The sequence below is a fragment of the Crinia signifera genome, chromosome 1 (assembly GCF_055691185.1).
Source record: "Crinia signifera chromosome 1, ASM5569118v1, whole genome shotgun sequence".
Lineage (NCBI taxonomy): Eukaryota > Metazoa > Chordata > Amphibia > Anura > Myobatrachidae > Crinia > Crinia signifera.
The window spans coordinates 451496018-451519547 of NC_139217.1; the positions used below are offsets into that span (position 1 = coordinate 451496018).

The 23530-nt window shown below is 49.5% G+C and overlaps 1 protein-coding gene across 1 annotated transcript; it reads left to right on the forward strand.

The window, feature by feature from the left end:
• The first annotated feature begins 6420 nt into the window (after positions 1 to 6420).
• On the forward strand, positions 6421 to 14000 carry LOC146021026 (UDP-glucuronosyltransferase 3A1-like). Its single transcript, XM_083154816.1, has 2 exons — positions 6421 to 6661; positions 9659 to 14000. Exons 1-2 carry the CDS (start codon positions 6558 to 6560, stop codon positions 9933 to 9935), a joined length of 381 nt encoding a protein of 126 aa, XP_083010942.1. The 5' UTR covers positions 6421 to 6557; the 3' UTR covers positions 9936 to 14000.
• The last annotated feature ends 9530 nt before the right edge of the window (positions 14001 to 23530 follow it).

The following is a 23530-nucleotide window of genomic DNA, read 5'->3' on the forward strand; positions in this document are numbered from 1 at the left end:
TGGGGGACAATGTAATAGCAGATAATATTAATAATTATTTCTGCTCAGTATTCACTGCTGAAAGAGAGGGGAAGGGGCCACAGTTAAGTTGCAAGTATAGTCAGAAAACTGAGGGAGAGACAAGTACATTTACAGAGGAGAAGGTCCTCACAGAACTCTCAAAACTGAAAGTGGATAAATCAATGGGGCCAGATGGGATACATCCAAGGATACTAAAAGAGCTTAAAGGGGAGCTGGTAAAACCAATAACAGAATTATTTAACCAGTCACTAGCTACTGGAGTAATCCCAGAGGACTGGAAAACAGCGAATGTAGTCCCACTGCACAAAAGTGGAAGCAAGGAAGAGGTAAGCAACTATCGACCAGTGAGCCTTACATCAGTAGTAGGGAAATTGATGGAAACACTCTTAAAACAAAGAGTTGTAGAATATCTCAAAACCAGCAATTTACAGGATCCAAAACAGCATGGGTTTACTGGGGGAAGATCATGTCAAACAAATCTTATTGACTTTTTTGACTGGGTGACTAAAGTAATAGATCAAGGTCGGGCTGTAGATGTAGCTTATCTAGACTTTAGTAAAGCTTTTGACACTGTCCCACATCGCAGACTGTTAAATAAACTTGAAAGCTTGGGATTGGATTCTCAGATAGTTGAATGGATAAGAGCGTGGTTGCAGGACAGAAAACAGAGAGTTGTAGTAAACGGAGTACAGTCAAAGGAGGGAAAGGTTACAAGTGGAGTACCTTAGGGATCTGTACTTGGACCGGTGCTTTTTAATATCTTTATTGGTGATATTGCAAATGGAATTGAGGGTGAAATGTGCCTTTTTGCAGATGACACAAAGGTATGCAACAGGGTAGACACACCAGGAGGGGTAAAACAAATGATTGAGGATCTAGGCAGATTAGAGAAATGGTCAAGAGAATGGCAACTACAGTTTAATGCCAAAAAATGCAAAATCATGCACTTGGGTCTCAGAAATCCAAAGACTCAATATAGTATAAATGGCACTATAATGGAAACTACAGAGGAAGAGAGGGATCTAGGTGTCACTATTTCAGGGGACTTAAAAGCAGGTAGGCAATGTAACAAAGCAATGAAGAAGGCAAGTCAGATGCTTGGTTGCATAGGGAGAGGTATCAGCAGTAGAAAGAAAGAAGTAATAATGCCACTGTATAGGTCATTGGTACGACCTCACCTAGAGTATTGTGTTCAGTTCTGGAGGCCATATCTCCAGAAGGATATAAATACATTAGAGACTGTACAAAGAAGAGCAACTAAAATGGTGCATGGCCTACATCACAAAACGTACCAGGAAAGACTAAAATATCTTAATATGTATACTTTAGAGCAGAGAAGGGAAAGGGGGGACATGATAGAAACTTTCAAATATATCAAGGGCTTTAACAAGGTACAGGTGGGAGACATTCTTCACAGGAAGAGGAGCAACAGAACACGAGGACATGCACTGAAACTAGAGGGAGGAAGATTCAGGGGAAATGTGAGGAAGAATTTTTTCACAGAAAGAGTAGTAGATAAGTGGAATAGCCTCCCAACAGAGGTGGTAGACGCAAATACAGTAGTACAATTTAAACATGCTTGGGATAAGCATATTCATATCCTTACATAAAAATAAGGATCAAATATGGTTTGAGGTAACATGTTTAAAAAAAGGGGCAGACTAGATGGGCCAAGTAGTTCTTATCTGCCGTCAAATTCTAAGGGGGGGCGCGGGGGGTTGCAGCGAATTGCAGGAAGGATGGGCTGCGGGGGTAGGGGGGTTGCCGCGAATCGCAGGAGGGAGGGCGCGGGGGGTTGCCGCAAATCGCGGGAGGGGTGGGTCGCGGGGGTTGCCGCGAATCGTGGGAGGGGGGGTTGGCGGCGAATCGTGGGGGGGGGGGTCACAGGGTGGGGTGGTACCGCGAATCACGGGAGGGGGTGGTCGCAGGGTAGGTGCCGTGAATCGCGGGAGGGGTCGCGGGGGGGGGGGGGGGTGGGGTGGGGTGGGGTGCCGCAAATCGCCACAAGAAAAAATCAAACAGAAAGGTCAACACATGTAAATGTTGACATAAGTGTGGCATATCATTGGTGTCCATGTCGACACATGAGAATGAATATGAATATGAGAACATTCAAAAAATGAAAAATAAATCTCAATCTCATGTCAACCTTTTTCATTGTCGACCATAGCCATGGGGGGGGGGGGGGGGGGGGGTTGCCGCGTATCGCGGGGAAGGGGAGTTGCCGGGGGGGTTTGCCGCCAAACCGGGGGGGGGGGGGGGGGGGGTGCCATGAATCATGGGAGGGGGGGGGGGCACGAATCGTGGGTGGGGCGGCGGGGGGCGCTCACCTGGTGCAGTGTCTTTGCTGGGCAACATGGGGAGTCAGAGGATGTCTGGCACTGTGGGCTCACTGGGCTGGTTCTCTGTCGTGAGTCAGTCACATACCTCCCAACATGACCCTCTCCAGGAGGGACACATTGCTCTGTTTCTGGACTTCCCTCATAATGTATGATTGCCATCACCTGTTTCACACATGTTATTAATTGATTAGAAAGGTGCTTCAACACAGGTGCTGGCAATCATTAATTAAGGGAGAAGTCCAGAAACAAAGCAATGTGTCCCTCCTGTTATACACACACTCACACACTTTGAGTGACAGATGTAGCCAAATATATGAGATATATATATATATATATATCTTATATATTTAGCCAGATCTGTCACTCAACCCCTGTGGAGAACGTTCCTGTGTAGAACAGTTTCACTTTCATGTGTATGACGTTCCACCCCCTTGACATCACCTCCCCCCGCCCAGCCAGGGCTACAGTACACGCCCACCATCCACCATTACTCCACAGCCACCATCCACCATTACTCCTGCACATCCCTACCCTCTGCCAGGACCCCCGCGACCCCCCTCCCCGCGATTCGCGGGCCCCCCCGCGACCCCCCCCCCGCGATTTGCGGGACCCCCCCGCGACCCCCCAAACCCGCGATTTGCGGGACCCCCCGCGACCCCCCCTCCCGCGAATCGCTGGACCCCCACGCCCCCCCCTCCCGCGAATTGCGGGACCCCCGTGACCCCCCCTCCCGCGATTCGCGGGACCCCCGCGACCCCCCCTCCCGTGATTCGCGGGACCCCCGCGAACCCCCCCTCCCGCGATTCGCGGGACCCCCGCGACCCCCCTCCCGCGATTCGCGGGACCCCCGCGACAACCCTGGTATCCGGACTATTGTTAGACAGCACTTACATCGACAGCCATTACATCGACACCATTAGTTCGACAGCTCAATAGGTCGACATGGTTTTAGGTCGACATACCATTAGGTCGACATGTCATTATGTCGACAGGTCATTAGGTCGACAGCTCATTAGGTCGACATGTTTTTAGGTCGACACTGCCATTAGGTCGACAGTGTCTATGTCGACAGTCAAAAGGTCGACATGGTTTTTTTTACTGTTTATTGAGCCGACATGTGCCGACAGGCGGTATTTCATGCCCTACTATCCACTAGGGCGTGGTGGGAGAATAAAATAGTGTGCCGAGCGCAGCGAGGCACCGTGCCCGAAGCATAGCGAGCGGCTGCGGTACACTTCAAACTGTGTCCATGTCGACTGTGTCGACATTTCGGCCAAAAAAACAGTGAAAAAACCCATGTCGACCTTTTGACTGGCGACATAGACTCTGTCGACCTAATGGCAGTGTCGACCTAAAAACATGTCGACCTAATGAGCTGTCGACCTAATGAGCTGTCGACCTAATGAGCTGTCGACCTAATGAGCTGTCGACCTAAAACCATGTCGACCTATTGAGCTGTCGAACTAATGGTGTCGATGTAATGGCTGTCGATGTAAGTGCTGTCTAATATCCGTCCCAGACCCGACCACCCCCTCCCGCGATTCGCTGGACCTCCGCGACCACCCCCCCCCTTGAAACGCGGGACCCCTGCGACCCTCCAGCAAATCGCGTGACCCCAGCGACCCCTCCCTCCCGCGAGCCCCCTCCCGCGATTCGCAGGACCCCTGCATCCTCCCCTCCCGCGATTCGCCGGACCCCTGCGACCCCCCCTCCCGGCATTAAAAGGGCCCCCCGCGACCCCCCCTCCCGCGATTCACGGCACCCCCCCCTACTGTGATTTGCGACCCCCCTCCCGCAATTCGCGCCGCCCCCTCCCGCGATTCACGGAACCCCCCGTAGCGCCCCCCTCCCGCAATTTGCGGGCCCCCTCGGCACTTCTCGCGATTTGCGACCGCCCCCTAATTCACACATTCGGGGACCCCACCTCCCGCGATTCATGCCCCCCTCACGCAATTCACGGCACCCCCCACACCCCCTTCCTGCGATTCGCAACCCCCCACGACCCCCCCTCCCGCGATTCATGCCCCCTCCCGCGATTCACGGACCCCCGCACCTCCCCCCTTGCGCCCACCCTCCCTTGATTCACGCCCCCCTCATGCAATTCACGGCAACCCCCCACACCCCCCCTCCTGCGATTCGCAGCCCCCCCACGACCACCCCCTCCTGCGATTCATGACCCCTCCCGTGATTCACGGACCCCCGCACCACCCCCCTTGACTCACGGCACCCCACGCGCCCCTCCCGCAATTCACGGACCTCCGCAACCCCCCCTCCCGCAATTCACTAACCCCGACAACCCCCCTCCCGCAATTTGTGGACCCCCCTTCCCACGATTCAAGCCCCCCCGCGCCCCTGTCCACGATTTGCGGACCCCCGCCCCCTCCCGCTAACCGCGGATCCCCACACACCACCCCCCCTCCCGCAATTTGCAGACCCCCCAGACCCCCTTCCGGCAATTCCACCCCCCAGCGGACCACCGCGGCCCCCGCTCCCGCATTTCACGTACCCCCGTGACAATGGGGGATCCTGTACCACCACAAGCAGGTACCGCCCCTAGGTGGGAAATCCGGCCCTGGCTGCCGCACTGCAGGTTTCCCCACTGCCCTCTGCACCAGCGCCACAACTTTTATCAATGTCTTGCCCACATACCACTATTATACAGCCTCCTGCTCTCATGCACGCTCACTCCCTCCCAGTGGGAGGAGACGCTCACCCACTGCCGGGAGCTGCATACTGTCCCCCACCCTCCTCCAGTTCTAGGGATGCCCATCGACCATCAATGATTTTCAAATAATCGATGGTTTATGGCCGATGTTGAATACTTTTTGCCATCAATGTGGGAGGACACTGCCCTGCCTCCTGTTCTCCTGCCCCGTAACTTCCGCCAGTGGAGACCCGCTCACCCTGTGTTGCCCACATTCCCCTATCATGCTTTACCGCCCAGCCTCCTGCTCTCATGCACCCTAACTCCCACCCAGTCGGAGGAGACACTGACTCCTGTATTTCTGTGCTGCCACGCTGGACCCTCACCCACTGGCAGAAGCTGCACAGTGTCCACCACCCTCTTTAGTCCCCCGTATGCCCACACACCCCTATCACTACCCAGCTTCCTGCTCTCCTGAACCCGTAACTTCCACCACTGGGTAATCGCTGACGCTGTGTTGCCCACATACCCCTATTATGCCTCATATCCCAGCCTCCTGCTCTCATGCACCCTAACTCCCACCCAGTAGGAGGAGACACTGACTCAGGGCCACCGTCCGGTACTCCTGTGCTGCCACGCTGGACCCTCACCCACTGCCAGAAGCTGCAATACAGGGCATCTTTCATACAATTCTAACCATATTTCTCACAATACAAATGTTCACAAATTAAGGGGCGTAGCCCCTTACGCCGGTGTGAAGAGCGCCCGTAGGGCGCGATGAATCACCTAGTATATATATATATGAATATATACCTTAATGCTGATCAAGCTGAACATTTGCTTATGGTCATTTACAGCAATGGTCTGTAACCTCCTTGAAGAAAGGGGCTGCTGGTGCTGCATGTCACAGGAATGAGGCCTGGTGCTACCTGTCCCATGAGTGTTTGGCAGGTAGGGCTTTCCACAGGAAGGCACTGCCCGTGCAGAGACTAATAGGTACTGGTGGATTTTTACTGGGGCAGCAGTAGCCCTACAGCCCCTGCTTCCCATCACTGGACTCGTTTATGATCCAATTTGCCCATATACTACTAAACTGGCCAATTTCAGTCTAGCAAATGTGGTAATCATTACCCATCTCCTGTAGGGGGAGATTTAGCAAACAGAGGAGAAATGTAGATGTTGCCTATATCATCCATCAGCCTCTAGTTTTAATGTTATACAATGTTCTAGATAAATAATAGCACAAATCTGGTTGCTATGAGCAACGACTCTACTTTTTAGATTTTTTTTTTTACATATTTCCTACTATAGTTTTGCATTTATTTGTTCAAGTCCTGTCTCCTTTGTTGCATTTACTATCGATGATTTGTAGTAATTTAGGAACCTCCATAACACAATCTTTGGGGATAAATTCCATATTGTGATTTATTACAGGACACCCTAAAATCCGTCTTTTGGTGACACATGGAGGACTGAATAGTCTGAATGAGGCCATTTACCACGGAGTCCCTGTTTTGGGGATCCCACTTTTTGGGGACCAGCAAGAAAACATGATCCGAGTTACAGCAAAAAACATGGGAACATTTATTCCACCTGAAGAACTGAAGTCTGAAAACTTTGCAGAATCTATTCTAGAAGTAGTAGAAAATGAAAGGTACAATACATGTAATTATTGTTAACTAGTAAGCCCGTGTGAAAGGGGTGTTGGGGCGGTGCGGTGTGGTGCCTGCTGCCATGCAGGTGTCTTTGGACCACTTACCTGGTGCTGCACCCTCTCACCTTCAGGCCGTGCCAAACTAGGGTCCTGGAAACTCCGGCACCCGGATACGATTGACCTTCCTCCCAATGGATTTCTCGCCGTACTGTCAGGAACAAAAGGGTAGTTAAGAAGGCTCTACCGTTCAACTCACAAAGAGTTGAATGTGAAAGGGGTTATGGGTGGCCGCCACCTTCACCGGCTGGGTAAAAGGTCATCATTGGCCAGAGCCTCAGCCACTCAGTTTCACCTATAGGCGCTTGCGCACCCAGGTGTTTAGATAGGGGACTCACACGTCCGTGTACAGTCCCTAAGCCGGTACTCAAGGGAAGGGGAGACAGACAAACGTGGAGTATACTCACTTCCGGGCACTTTTCACCTTGACAGACGTTCATCTGCACCTATGGGGGAAACACAGCCTCCCTAACCTATAGCTTTCCTACAAGAGGCTAATAAACATGTACACACACTTCTCAATTCTACATAAACTGTTATCTAACCAACTAACTCTTACATCAATGGCTATGATATGGAAACAGTAGTGAACCAATATGTCTAAACAACACTAAACAGGTTAGACAATTAACTTAAACAGATTGACAAAAACAACCTAAAAGTATCTTGTGAGTATATCCAGAATCACCTACCCTTCCCTTACCTAGAGCTGGCTATGCCTCCGGACAGCCGTCCGGGGCGATGTATGGGAAACAGCTGTTCCCTCTTTCCGTACTAGGTCCGGGACCTTGGAAGAGCCGCAGAGCCCACTGTTCCCAGGGGCAGGACTTCTCAGGGAAGGATGAAAATCACCCTTGATCCTAACCTGACTGTGGAATCAAGCCTGTTGGAGATTCAGGCCTGAGTGTGGATACAGGCCTGGAAGGGCCTCGTATGGATGCAGGTCCAGGGACCTGGACAGTAACGCAGGCCTAAGGGCTTGGGATAAGCACAGGCCTAGGGGCCTGGAAATCTAGCGCCGGGCCTAGAGCCCATCCTACAGGGGCCTCGGGCCTTACGCCCGGCTATTATGCCTCGGGCCTAGTGCCCAACTAATATGCAGCGGGCCAGGAGGGCCCAACAAACAAGTGGGCACAGGCTGAGAGGGCCCGACTGAAATACCCACAGGCTGGGAGGGCCTGACTTTGCCCATGGGATTTGTTGCCTATCACCCGGTGGTCTAGGGCAAAGGGATGGGGGGGGGGGTAGGTGGCCCAAGGGCCACCTACCTGCTGTTGAGAGAGGCCACGGGGAGGAACTTCGTCAGCTCCAGTGCTTTCCACCCCCACTGGCCTCTCCGGGAGCCGCCATCTTCTTTCTTCTGCTGCTGGCCCGTCCTGGCTAGCGGCGGCGCAACTTCCTTTCTTACCGCAGAAGGCGCCGGAGATCTTCTTTCTTGATCCAGCGTCTTCTGGCCTCCGGAGCTGTTCCTCTCTCCACCGCCATCTTCTGCTCCGTCCTCCGGCGGCTTCCCTCTTCAGCCGGGGCACTCCTCCGGCGTGGGCTCCTCTTCCTCCTTCCCCTCCCGGCGGCGTCTGATGTTAGATGCCCGGGGCGGGGCAGAGGACGGCGCAGCGAGTGCTGATTTGTTTGCCGCGGCCGTCTGCCATTGGCGCCCTGCAGCCCCCCCCGGCGGCGCCCCCAATTTCTCTGCGCCCCCCCGCCACCGCGGGGGCTGCGGAGCTATAGTTACGCCACTGCCTATGGGCTGCAGGGCCCCCAGGTAAAATCCCCCACGGTATCTGCCTAAAGTGAAGCCAGATACAGTCTGTAAGACTGCTCTGGCTTCAATGTGACTGGCAGTGACTTCCTATTGGAAGTCCAACCTGCCAGTCACACAAGGCAGTCCCATTAGGAGGTGTTTCCTCCCTCCGGGGTGACTCTCTTTGCGCAAATGCGCGGCGCCCCCCAAAACGGGTTCTGCTCATGCGCAGTACCGCGGACCATACTGCGGCGGACTTGGGCACCTGATTAAGCCTCCAGGGAGGTTTGGGCATTCGCAGTATGTATGAAGTTACTGCGTATGCACTGGCCCTGTGCAGAGGACTGGCAGCCAGTACCGAAAAATGCAGGGAGTGCTATGGGGAGCGCAGCAGCGGATGGTGGGGGTCCGCATTGCGGCAGCCCCCCTCCACCAAAACGGTAAGAGCCGCCACTGGTAGAAACCACCATTTACTGAGAGCATCAGTAACCACAATGCAACAGAAGTTGCATCCTATTGACGGTCATACAAATAGTGAGCATTTAATCCCTGGAATACAATATAGAAAATACCCTTGTGAGCAGCAGAGAATAAAGAGGGCATCCTAGAAGACTACTATAATAGAACATTTTAAATACATTCTTACAAAAATCATCACCTCTTTCAAATATCATAACCCCATTCAACATAAATAAATGACTTATAATCATTAAATCTCATTCAGTGACATCATTAAGGTGCTGCGGGATGCACCTGAAACGTGACCGCCGAAATCCCGACACTTTCTACCTCTCTGGGTGTCCACGACACCCAGAGAGGGAGAATAAATTAGTGCGCCGAGCGTAGCGAGGCACCGGTCCCGCTGCGTCGTGAAAGGAGGTGTGGTCAAATGTCACAACTGGTATGGCCACGTTGCACCTAAGCGGGACCTAGTCGTATTCCCATGGGCACTGAGAAGGGTCTAAATCCTGCCAGGGTGAAGCTGCCAAGCCTCCAATAATATGTCCATGCCTTCTTCCGCAGTCACATGTAGAGAAGACCCTTTTATTCGCAATGGCATGTGGCCCACCCCGCACACGCTTAGCCATGCACCCTGTTACCGTGGCCCTTAAGACCTTATATGTGCTATGCAACTACACAACATGCATCTATATGCTGTATGTGACGTGATTTTAGTAACTCTCAATCGTTCTCCACAGCTATAAAGCAGCAGCAATGAAGCTGAGCGCCATCAGGAAGTCTGCTCCGTTCCCTCCAGACCAGCAGTTATTACGGTGGGTGGAACACATCATCCAGTCAGGAGGAGGCGGCCATCTTCATCCCTATGCTTATCAGCAGCCCTGGTATCAGCAGTACATGCTGGATGTCATTGTATTCATCTCCGTCTGTCTCGTTGTAATGCTCTACCTCATTGTGACATTATTCCGGGTTCTCATCAGGAAACTGCGCTCTCCTGGGAAACGCAAACAAAATTAGCAACGTGCAGCTGCCGGTTTGTTATATAACGTTTGTACTGGGGCCACACAGATGTGCCGGCTCTGCAAGATGGATGTGAATACAAATAAACTGTTGGACGTGTCAATATGAGGCTGTTCTGGGGGTAACAGACATATTTTAGGTGATAAGAATATTTGCACCTCTTGTATTCTGTCTGTCTCCCCTTCCTACTAGATTGTAAACTCCTCCGAGCAGGGCCCTCTTCCCTCCTGTTGGTAAAGCCCTCTTCTCTTCACATTTCACTCACAGCCAGGGCCGTTTCTAGACAATTTAGCTCCCAGGGCGAAAAAAAAAAAATGCCACACATATATGCCCCCACAGTGACACACATATGCCCCCACAGTGCCAAATATGCCCCCACAGATATGTCCCCACAGATATGCCCCCACAGTGCCACACATATGCCCCCACAGTGCCACACATATGCCCCCCACAGCGCCACACATATATGCCCCCACAGTGACAGCTATTCCCTCAAAGGCCACACATATGCCCCCACAGCGCCACACATATATGCCCCCACAGAGACAGATATGCCCCAACAGTGCCAAATATGCCCCACAGTGCCACAGATATATGCCCCCACAGTGCCACAGATATATGCCCCCACAGTGCTGGATATGCCCCCCACAGCGCCACACATATATGCCCCCACAGTGACAGCTATTCCCACACAGTGCCACACATATGCCCCCACAGCGCCACACATATATGCCCCCAGTGACAGCTATGCCCCAACAGTGCCAAATATGCCCCACAGTGCCACAGATAAATGCCCCCACAGTGCCAAATATGCCCCCACAGTGCCACAGATATATGCCCCCACTTTGCCACAGATATATGCCCCCACAGTGCCAAATATGCCCCACAGTGCCACAGATATATGCCCCCACAGTGCCACAGATATATGCCCCCACAGTGCCAAATATGCCCCCCACAGTGCCACAGATATATGCCCCCACAGTGCCAAATATGCCCCACAGTGCCAATATGCCCCACAGTGCCAATATGCCCCACAGTGCCGGAAGCAGCATATACAGTAACTCACTGTGCGTGCCTCCCCCTGCTGCCATCGCCTCTGCTGCAGTGCTGCCTCTTGTTCATCTTCCTTGGGGAGGGGAGGGGAGCGCACCGCATGTCTCTCCTTCCCCTTCACTGAGCTGTCAGCCATCCATACATCGCGGGCTGTCTCCTGATTGGCTGACAGCCCAGTGACACAGTGAGAGAGGGGAAGGAGAGACGCACAATGCGCTCCCTCCCCTCCCCATCAGCGGCGCCGGCGGTGGACGGTGAGCGCTGAGAGGCGAGCCGTAGAGGGGGGAGGAAGGGAGGCAGCGCTGGGGGGAGCTGCTGCTGGGCGCCCGGCTGTTTATTAGAGGTGGACAAGCCGTGCGGCGCCCCGGGCTGCTGCACGGCTTGTCCGCCTCTAGAAACGGCCCTGCTCACAGCTGTCCTATACTCCAACACTCAGGGCCTTATTTTAGTTCACTCTTTCTGACAAAATCCTTCTTAGATGGGCAAAACCATGTGCACTGCAGGTGGGGCAGATGTAACTTGTGCAGATATAATTAGATTTGGGTGGGGTTTTACTTCAAAGTGAGATCTATATTGCAGTGTAAAAATAAAGCAGCCAGTATTTTTCCTTCACAGAAACAAAATAACTCACCTAAATCTAATTCTCTCTGCACATTTTACATCTGCCCCCCTGCAGTGCACATGGTTTTGTCCATCTAAGAAGGATTTTGTCAGAAAGAGTGAACCAAAATAAGGCCCTAGGTGACCATCTTTGTCAGCATACTAATCTTCATCATTGGCCTCAAGCCTCTTATAGTATGTTGATTGAGTCCTCACTACTTATATTTAAGCTGTAATGTGTATTGAACTGTGGCGCTCTTTATTTGTACTCTATTTGTGTGATTTATTATTCTATGTTATGCCAAATTTTGTCTCCCTGTATTGTTCCTTTGTATGGCGCTGCGAAACACTTGTGGCACCTTATAAATAAAATAATAATAATCAGGTATGCCCACTGGATTTGTTGGAGATGTGGTAACATAACAATTTTCACTTTATATTTTTGTGAATTTAATAACATTTTATATTAGTAGCCCTCAAGGTTTTTTTTTTTTTTTTTTTTAAATTTATTTTAATTATCTCTATATGGTGGTTGGGTTTCACCAGAAAACATCAATTGTGACTTTAAAAATGATGACAATAATAGCACTGGTATATAATATGATCATTAGAGCTGCCACCACATCATGCAGTGTAAGGGACAGAGCTGAGCTGCTGCACATGCCCAGTGTACCAGCTTCTTCTACCACATTTACTGTATGTGCGGATCAGTGCCCTCAAACATAGCAACAGACCAGAGAGCAGCTGCCAGGAGGAAGAGACAGGAGCCTTACCATGAAGTGGAAGATTGTGAGCTTAGGAAGGGCAGTACTGGTTCTATTAGGTTTATGTATTTATTTATTATATGTTTAATCTTTTCCTGACCATTTATCTTTTTTAAATGTTTAAAACAGCCTATACTATATACCATCTGTACAGTGTATAAAAAGACCAATTTCCAGACTCCTGTACTTACTCCAATGTGCTGCAGAGTGGGAGGCTTTGGACTACATTTGGAGGTACTTATGTATTATCTGGGCACCCATGTTAAATGCACCCCATTTTTTCATACCCCCACTATCCAACTACGCATGGAGTTGATTTTATATAGTGTGGCGAGCCTCCGTGCCCGAAGCGTGGCGAGCGGACGCGGTCTCATAAGAAAAACGGGAGCCCAGATATTACATAAGTACCCATTTGGAAACTCCCCTCTAAAAATCCTGCGTTTGCCACTGGGCGCCATTGCATTTTCCAATTTCTATATATTCAAATATATTATACACAGTGCAGCTACCGTAGTTAGTTACCAGTGTTTGGCCCTCCAGTCGTCAATTTAGATGGGTTGTATTATTGTTGTTCTCAACATCAACATTGCGGAATCTATTGTAACTTTTAGGCTGCGTATTTGTAATTGGATTTGCAACAATTAGGGCACTGAAGATTGCTTTTACTTTTTCCTCCAAGGGGGCCTTAATTCAATTGGCAAACCTACGGTCCACGGGAGTTTTTTTTTTAGTTTTCTCCTTCACATGGCTTTTTACAGTGGTTCAATTTATACTATTGTGTTCCAATGCTGACGGTAGGAAGTCGGAACTCTTCTTTTTCAGTTTCTTTGTACATCTGGACAAATATGGCTTTAATTTTTGGGCATAGAGGCATCCGATGGCAGGGCAGATGGTGGAGTATGTAGGTGACAGGGTTGTCAGGTGGGGATAGGAGTTAGAGGTTTGTATTGGGTTAATTTCCTGCAGGTTCTTTTCTGGCTTGAGCGACGGTGGGGTCGTCCTGCCTGGCTGGTCATTAACCTTGGGGGGGGGGGGAAGAAATAGGTTGGATTAGAGGCATTGACCTCAACCTGAGCAATATGTCGGATTTGGTGGCCTTGCAGGCTTATTATACCTTCAAGAGGGTATATATTCCTGGTCAGGTAGTTTCCTCTTCCTCTTGCCTTTCAGAATCCCTGCCCGCCATGGATATTTTCTGGACTTTTTGCACGCATTCATGTTTTGGGTTCAATTATCGTCGGCTTTTACAGCCTGAAGTCGCTACCAGCCAGCAGTCAAAGCATGGCATAAGCGGTCATTGTGGGGCACCCCCATTTGGTAGGGCGGCGAGTGTGTCCTTCCCATGCGGATGGACAAAGGGAGTTCTTGTGCAGGAGCGCCCATTGCTCTGCCAGGTTAAAGGGTGGGGAGTCCCGCACAATGCAGGTTATGCAGGTAGGAGGCGGTGGTGAGCCCCACCTGGATTTTTGGACAAGATCAAGTTGACTGGGCTGGCGTTGGTAGCCACTTACTCTCTGCCATCCTCCAAATTTAGTTTAAAATTTAGTTAAAATCTAGTTTAAAATTTCAGCTCAAAATGTAGTTTAAAGTTAGTTAAGCCTGGTCACCAATCAATAAATGCTTATTGACCTTTTGAAATCTAGGACTTGGTTGTCCGTGTATTTATTTTTCGTCTGTGTCGTTTATATTGTGTCGGTGTGATTTATTTTAGGTTAAACTAGCTTAAGTTAAGGTAGAGAGGTACATCACAATAAGTTATGGGCGCATTATGGATAATACAGCGCTGCAAAGAAGTTAGAATTGACAAGGTGGCATTGGGACAGTAGGACAGGGGGTTACACTGCACATTCTCCCTGTGCCCCCTCCCCCTTTGAGCCAGTTTTGCCAGCCCTCATATTAATTTCCACCTCTCCCCTTTCACCACTGAACTGGCCAGCTATCACTGCTAGTTTACCTGCCTGTGTAGGGTCCTGGCTGTGTAGGGGGGGCAGTTATATGGTACAGGGGGAGCAGTAGTATGTGGGGGCACTAAAGGAAGGCCAATACAGGGTGCAGGGCAATGGTTAGGTGCAGGGTGGCATGTTACAGGATGTGGAGGTGCAGTTGCAGGTTGGTGTGTTTACAGCATTCAGAGATGCAGAGGTGTCACTTGCATGGGTGGCAGCTACACAGTGCAGGAGTGGGAGTTATGGGATGCCAGGGTAGGTGCTCACGGTGTAGGGGTCAAAGTACAGGGTGCAGGGGTGTCATTTGCATGAGGGCAATTACAGAGTTCTCGCTAGGGTGCAGGTTTCTCACTTCTATGAGCTGAGGGGCAGTAACCGTGTGTAAGTGTGTTAGAAGTATGGGGGGGGGGGTGTCACAGTTACAGGGGGAGCAAGGGTAGAAGGTGCAGGGTGTAACTTGCCTAGGGAGCATTTACAGATGTAATGATAGCAGGAGGAAGGGGGGGGGGGGGTAGTTGCAGTGCTTAGTGGGGCAGTAACAGGGTGCAGGGAGGTAGTTGTGTAACAGGTGGCCCCTGTGAGTGCGGTCGGTACCACCACGTACCTGAGTATGGCAACGGCAGGGAATGTAGCTCTCTTCACGGCCCTTGTTAGTAGATGGTAGACACTGGAGGCAAGAGATGGGACACCCCGGGGAAAACCCACCAAGAAAGATGGCAACCACGGTTAGCAGCAATGAGTATTTATTAAAGAAAGACGTTATGCAATTGCTGCAATACCTTCAAAGACTTTATGCAAACATCACATGAAGGAAAAAGACATTTAACCATTGCTGTCTGAGTCTAGCAGCCAATGAACACTTCAAAAGACAAGGGCAGGTCAATACTGTTCATTTATGATTCCTCATCCAAAAAGACAATAACCTTCACACTTCTATATGTATAATGACATACCATAAAGACCTCAATAAGAAATGACCAAAGAATGTGATTAAAGAAGACAATCTAAGAAAAATGACGTCAGGAAAAATAGGACTAGCATTCAGCCACACTACTGTAAATCAATTGCAATACCTCTGAATATTCACCAGATGGCGCTATACCTTACACAAGTGTATCTTAACACTGTAGTCCCAGCTACAATACACAGTCAGTGTTCAAAGAAAGGTCCCGCGATGATAAATCCTCAGGGGAAGGGTGGTCCCTGCCTGAGTGTGCACACTACTATGATTCTGGCCAGAATTAATTAACAGTCCCCTTTTTAAAGGGGTACAGGCGGGTTCCCGTTACCTAGGGTGACTCCCTGCGGGTGATGCAATGGCCTTCTAAAAGACTTGAAGTAAACAACAACCTCTTGATGAGGGACAAGCAAGCTCCCGTTACCTGGGGCAGCTCCTTGTAATGGATGCGCTAGAATGTTAATAAAGAAGTCTTGCGCTATAATAAATGTTGCGATGGGGTCATGTATCCTGCTGATACTCCCTAACAATACCGAGGCTCCTCACTGGCCTCTCGTTGGCCAGATGTGTGAAACCCCTTTTGCTACCCCGGGTCTGTGGGACTGCGACTGAAGGTGCAAGGCCCGCCTCAATAAATGGCTGATACGGAGGCAGCTATAGGGCAGTCTCTGCCTGACAAAGGGGAGGCGTAGCGGCCTGCTCCGGGGCCTGTTTCCCTGAGTATAACACACTGTCCTGCTTTTTAGGCTGGATGCAGGGAACAAGGGCGTCAGAGGCTTAATGGGGTATGCTGGAAGGCCTTGAGGCTACTTAAAGGGGTTGGGGCCCAGTGTACCTGCTGCGTCTGCTACAGATGCCGGCTCCGGACATTAACGGATTTCCTGACTCTCACGCGGTTCCTGACTTCCGCCGTGGCACTTCTCCTCTGCCCGGATCCCGGCCTGCAGCTCTACCGCCTGTGACTACCTCCTGGATCAATGTGCGGTCAGTGTCTCCTTCTCCTCCCGGCTTCTGCTCAGCAGCATGGCCCATCTCTCTCTCTGCCCGCTGTCAATCATCAGCCTGGACTTCGCGATGGCGGCCGCTCTTCTCCCTGTTGTCTCCGGCTGCACGCTGCTCCTCTCTGCAACAACACAGGTTAGCTGCTCTCCGCTTCTCCTTTCTCAGCACGCTTCCTCCTTCACGCTGCTCAGCTCTGCAGAACTCCTTCACCTCTGACGTCCTCTTCTCCTCACTCTCCTAGCCGGCCAATCAGGAGCCAGACATGCTACTTGCACGTGAAAGGGAGCTGGGGCGCTTGCTGGCCAGGTTAACCCCCTCAGTACTGGGCAGTGAGAATGGCGTCCCTTCAGCAGCATTAGCCACAATTGTTGAGCCCTGCCATGGCGCATGGTCAGCTTAGGGGCACCACTGTAGTGGGGTGCCACAGTTGCAGGGTAGAATGTGCATGTAGCAAAGGTGGATATTGCATTTATGTGCAACCTGTCATTCAAAAGTCTCACCACCACCCATCAAGCCCAGCACCAAATTATTCCATCCACCACCCCCTCCTCTATGCTCCATTATATCTATATATATATATATATATATATATATATATATATATATATATATGTCTTAACTAGGGGACAGGGGGTGCTATTGTTCCCTACCGCTGCGCTGATTAGGACAGGGAGAAAACTAAAGATGCAGAGCCAGCCAATCAGCTCCTGCCTGACATTTTTCAAACACAGGCTGGTACATGGCAGGTAGGAGCTGATTGGCTGGCTGTTTATCACTCTCCATTTTAGCACTTTTGAAGCTTAGAGAATCTGGCCCATTGTCAGTGACCCGACTGGGACAGAGGGAACTTGGGGGCCATTTCAGACCTGCAAATTCGGCCCCGTCTGCGATGGTGGGGTCTGGGCATAGGCGCTAATGCGTATAGCAAAACCCCTGCAGAGAACGCCTTTGACTAGATTTTCCCTCGCCGTGGCATTCACATTTTGATTGGCAGCCAGGGGGAGCAACCAGCGTTTCATGGTGGGAGTGCCCATAGAGACGCTGGGTGTCCTCAGGGAATGCAGGCATGACGTCACATGACATCAGGGCCCTTCTACAATTCCGAGAAAACCACGCAGCAGAGAAGTAGGTCCTGGGGTTCTCTGCTGCGTGAGCAACCATACAATGATTTCTCCTCTGTGTGTGCGCTTGCAAGCCGATGTGTAATCATGCACATTCGCTCAGAGCGCAGAGAAGGGATATGGCCGGGAGGGTGTTAACCTGCACGCTAGGCTCCAGATATATGCAGCCTAGAGAGCAGGTCTGATGACGCCCTTTGCACTAAGCTTCAAAAAGTGATCAAATGGAGAGTGATAAACAACCAACCAATCAGCTCCTGTCATTTTTCCAACACAGTCTGTGACATAACAGGTAGGAGCTGATTGGCTGGTGGTTCATCACACTCCAATTTTGAAGCTTAGTGCATATGGCCCTTTGTCTGGTGAAGTTCAGAGCGCCTCCGCCACTGCTTGCCAAACAATGACTCGGGGGCATGCAGTCGTTAGATAGTGCAGTGTTACAGTGTCTACAGGGCGACAGTCAATAGGTGGACAACTAGAGGGAGAATATAATAATGTGCTGAGCGCAGCGTGGTTCCGTGCCTGAAGCTTGACGGGCGCAGCGAGCCATACGCTGTTGACCAATGTTTACATAGACACCAACAGGGCCGGACTGGCCATCTGGCACTTCTGGCAAATGCCAGAAGGGCCGATGGCCTTGTGGGCCGGTTTTGTGCATATTACTAAGGGTAGCGCGGTCATTACAGACTACAGATTACACATTGACGTCATGACGCCGCAGCGTCATGATGCGCCAGTGTCAGAGAGCCGCGCCAGCGGGGGTAGCTGAGCCTGAGGTGCCGGCCGCGGGTGTCAGAAAATGAAAGGTCCCATGGAGGAGGCAGAGAGAGCCGTGCTCCCCGCTCTGCATCCTCTCTCTCATTTCTGCTGTCCTGCCGGTCTGCGCTGCCTGTCACAGTGTGTGTATGACCTGCAGCAGCACCAGAAGCCTTACACACAGAGCTGATCTGTACCTCCCAAGTGTCCGCACAGGCTGGCTGTAATAGCTGCGTCTGCCTGCTGCTTGATGGATTTCTCTGCTGCACGGAAGTTTTCACACTGCACACCGATTACAAGCCCGGCCCTCCCCCTCTACAAGATGCTGCTGCTTAGAAAGATTTAACCCTCTGCCATCCTGGTTTTTACAGTAAGCTTCAAAAGTGTGTTTAATTTTTGTATGTATATGTGTGTGTGTGTGTGTGGGGGGGGGGGGGGGGTAATGGGAATAATGTATTGTGTCATATTTTGTAGTGGGCATTACAGTTTGTGCCACAGTGTGTAACGGGCATTATGGTGGGTGCCATGATGTGTAGTGGGCATTATGATGTGTGCCAATGTCGAAATGTGTAATCTGCATAATGTATTGTGTCATAGTTTGTAATGGGCATTACAGTGTGTTCCACCATGTGTAATGGGAATAACTGTGTGTGCCACCATGTGTAATGGGCATTACGGTGTGATGTATAGTATGTAATGGGCATTACGGTGTGCTGTATAGTATGTAATGGGCATTATGGTGTGTTCCATAATGTGTAATGGGCATTATGGTGTGTTCCATAATGTGTAATGCCTCCTTTTTGTGATGCCACGCCTCCTCTCCATGAGGTCACGCCCCCTTTTCGCCGCGCGGCTTCGCCGCGCAAGGGTCATGTCTGCTTCAGGTGGGCCTGTGTGCTGAAAAATGCCAGGGCCGATTTCTGATCCCAGTCCGGCCCTGGACACCAAGATACCCATGAAAAACTCATGTCAACCATTTCCATGTGTGATGCCACCCCAAGTCAATTGGGTGCTTTTACTCGATATATGTAACTGATTCCCTCTGTAGCAAGAAGGCAACAATGGGTGGACACACAGTATAGAAAAGTAAAGTTTACAATTTATTACTTGAACAAGTATATTATTACCATCCACAAAGCACTGACATACATAAATAGTATAACAACACAGCTGGTTCAACCTTATTGTACTGGAACTGTAGTGCTGGATATTTTCCAATTACTCGGGTTCCGGAACCTCTCTTAAATTAAATCAATTAGCAAGTATTACCTTTCTCCTATAACCAATAACTGTATTAATTACATTGACATCTTATTATTGCGCAATAATATAATTACCATTACAAGTGCACTTATCTATGTTTTCTGCGGAATTAATAAGCGCTTTTAATGTTCCTTTAGGATAAAGCAATTGTCCAAGTACCAAAGAACTTCCAAATTACAAAGTCTCGTATTAGTAACAATCGCAAGTCCCTTTTTGTAATCCTATTGGGAGATACTTGGCAATAAAGTATTTGTAATCCAAGAGTTAACTGCTGAAGCCTGTACTCCTGCTGACTGAGTATATAATGAAGATCTCTAATAATGAGTACTATGCTTAAAGTAACTGCCTTCCGGGGTGATAAAGGAAAACTGTACACCTTTAGTCTATCTACCCACACTTGGGGTTGACATGTTCCTGCAATAAACTGTTGACACTTGCTGAGACTGCGGCTGTGTATATGATAATCTGACAGTGTCCAACTCTCTAAATGCTGTAAAGCAAGTATCTTTTCCTGTCCACTGGACACTGTTGACAGTGAGTTGCTATGGTGACAAACACTGATGTCGAGCACTAGCGGATCTGTATGCCTGGACTGCAGTCACCACACTTTCCTTGTTATATATTTATGCAGATGTAGGATTCCCTATGTCCATTAGGCTGGAAGCTTTATGTGGCGATTTTCTACTTTAGCCATAGTATATTTCACCTCGCTGCTGCATACCGGCTTTCTTCCATAATAAGATGTATGGGCCACCTCCAGATATTACTCTGCTGTGTAGTGTATACTGCTAGGCTGTACTGACTTCAATGTTAACTCTTTAACAAAAACAATGGACAGTCTCTTTTTCAGCTATGTAAATAAATACTGTCCAGCTGTTATCATTCTTCTCTTTCTCTCATAAAGACTGAGGGCTGGCTTTGTAATGTCTGTCACTCTTCCTCAGTGACTCCCCTCTCTATGCATAAGCGGCCTGTGTAGGGGCTGTGCTATGTATTTTGCAGGAGGCTGGTCTGAGGAGGTGTTAAATTGCATCAGGGGCTGGAGTACCACTCACCGCACCCCTCTCTCCTTTTGGACTGCTGCCGGGCTGAAATCCTACTCACTGCCACTCTCCATAGAGATTCTCCATCTTCTCCTCACAGACTGCACTCCCCAACTGTTCCTCACTCTCAACTGTCATCCCCTGACCCTGGTCATGTGACCAAATCCTGACCTCTGAAACAGTTGCAGAGGTTGCTGGGAAATATTCATCACACAGTCAATGTCCTCTGTGGGGATAGCATATGTTTATAGTACAATATACTGTATCTTATATTAAGAATAACTAGTATGGCATCATATGCCTGTAGAACATCAATATATATACAATCATCACATTTTTCCCCGGTAAAGCATTGCATGTCCTCAGGCAATGGACTTTATACATTTTAAAACATCAATATACTACATATATATTAAACATTACAGATCATTACATACTTTTGAATCAAGAAAGTTTACATTTTCATCATAAACCCTTATTTACTTTAAACAGGTTTTGATTAGTCTCTGAACCGGAGGGGTTTCACCCCTCGGGTACTGTACTTCTAATTAGTCTGCTGCCTTCTTTGTGGAGGAATGGGCCATGTTCCTCGGCCTCTCTTCTTTTCTCTGCAAGGAGTATTTCCCTAAGGCGCTTAAGATATACTGGGTCTTCCAGAGGATGGTAGGGGACTTGTGGTATTGCGTCTTCTTCTGTACAGTCCTGGTATAGCTCGAGTTGGTTTCTGTGTACCACCTTAAGAACTTGGTGATCATCTCCATCTCTTCTTATTCCATACACCCCAGTGTCTGTAGCCGAAAGGTGAACAATTACGTAGGGTTCAGATTCCCAGAAGGGATCTAAGTCATTACTCCATTGGTCATCCAGCTTCCAAACTCGGTCTCCCACTCGGAATGATGCGGCATTCGCGTTCCGGCCATAACTTGTCCCTTGTGGGTGATGGGCTGTCTCCACACTTTCTTCCAGTACTTTCTCGGCCTGTTCATGCCGATGCTCGTGTTTGTTCACCCCATCAGTCTGTATAACCTCTGTCCCCTCGGGGAGGGTGTCAAGCTCCTGATTCTCTGCTCCGTTTCCCCTATCAAAATGTTGCCAGTGGAAGAATGGCGGTGGTCTTCTGCACTGGATGGGTCTCTGCTGAGGGAATGCTTCCTCCACTCTCTCCCCTTCACTTGCTTGGTCTGTACTTATGCCTTCTCCACCAGATTCGGCAGCATCCTCTACTTTTGGCTGGTAAGACCATCTGCGGAACTGACGTCTGTTGGGAGCAAACTGGCTTCCTTTAACTGGTACACCACCAGGACCCGTCACGTTGGCTGCCTCAGCACCTTTCTCTCCTTCTACCACATCAAATTCAACCGTCTCGCCCTCTCTAACACTGCGCAGAAATTTCTGGGGGTTGTTTCTCTTTATGGCCGTCTGATGGACAAAGACCTCATCTTTTGTGTCATTCCTGTTGATGAAGCCATACTTCTTCTTGACATTAAACCACTTGACGGTTCCTTGTACTTTTGTAGCCAGCACTCTCTTCCCTGCCTGGCTTCTTCTGTCATAGACGGTGTATTGCATGACTCGTCTCGCAGTCTGAGGTCAGTTGAACAGTTCTTGTGTCAGTGTCGAGATTAATTCTTCCGGGCAATTTCTTAGGACATTCATTCCAATAATTATGGGCGGTAACCATTGGTCTTTAACGGCTGTAATTAAACATCCTTGATTCAGGAGATGAGCTTGTCCTATCTCGATCTCAGCTTCAAAGTATCCGCAACACTCAATACGTTGTCCATTACTGGCTAACAAATTCAACCCGGCCGGTGGTGTGGCTACGATACTTTCTTTCCTCCAATGCTTAATGAACTCATCCCATCGAATCGTAGTCACTTGTGACCCGGTATCCAACAATGCTGGTATGCTGACTCCATTCACTTTGATTTCAATGGTAGGGCAACACCCAATGAATTTTGGTACCCATTCTTGCGATGTGAGACCTTCTACTGAAGATTCTCCCGACGGTTGGTCCCGGACCTCGGGAGTTCTGTTTAAATGTTCCGTACTGCGGCAATTTCGCTCAAAATGCCCGCTCTTTTGGCAATGCCTGCAGATGGGTCTTCCTTGTTCATCGAATGTATCTGTAGGAAGTCGTCGAGAGCTCCATGAAGCGTTTCTCCCATAATTTCCGTAACGGGAATCTCTCTCCATCTGCCAGGGTCTCTGGGATGTCTGCGTCTCTTTCAATGTTCTCAATTCTCGACAAAGATCAGTCATGCCTTGTGTCAGTTCAGCAATTTGCTCTTTCATTTCTTCAATGGGGTCTTTAAAGGCAGCAGATTGAACTTGCTGAAAAACGGTTTCAATGGATCCAAGGGTAGTTCCTTTTTTGGGCTTATCACCTAACACCCTTGTTATCAACTCCTTGAAGTCTGCAAAGCTTATAGGTGATTCTTGTCGATGCAACATTTTTACTTGTCCTTTCGTAATCGCATCGTAGATTCCATCAAGAAATTGATTGGTTAAAGTTTCATCTTCTTCAATCGGTTCTTTTGGGGCACACAACTTTATATCCTGCAATGCCTCCTGTAATTCTACGGCATATTCTCGTAGCGTTTCATGCGGTTGTTGCTTTCTAGAATAGAACTGCGTTTTGAGTTCTGATAAAGTCTTAGCATCGAACACTTCCGCTAACTTGTTCAGTATGTCTGTTGCCGATTTCTTTCGGCTTTCCGGCCACGACTTCACTTCCCTTTTCGCAAATCCTCTCAGTTGAGCCAATAGTATCTCTATTTGTTGATTTTCATCTAATCTATATACCTGGAACATGGTTTCAATTTGTTCCCTAAAGTCGCAAAACGCATTGGTTTCAGTTATTCTCATATCTCCGGTATAAGTGGGAAGCCATGGCGCACCAATGTAATAGGGCATAGTTATCACTGCCGGTTTACGTGCCGTTGAACTTATTTTAGCCGCTGCATCTCCTTGGTCCTCGTTGCCAAGCATATCTTCTTGTCTCTCCTGACTATCGCCTTGAGACATTTTGAGTGACGCTGGGTTGGGTTTTCTCCGCTTTTGATGTACGAATCCTGTTCGTCAAACGC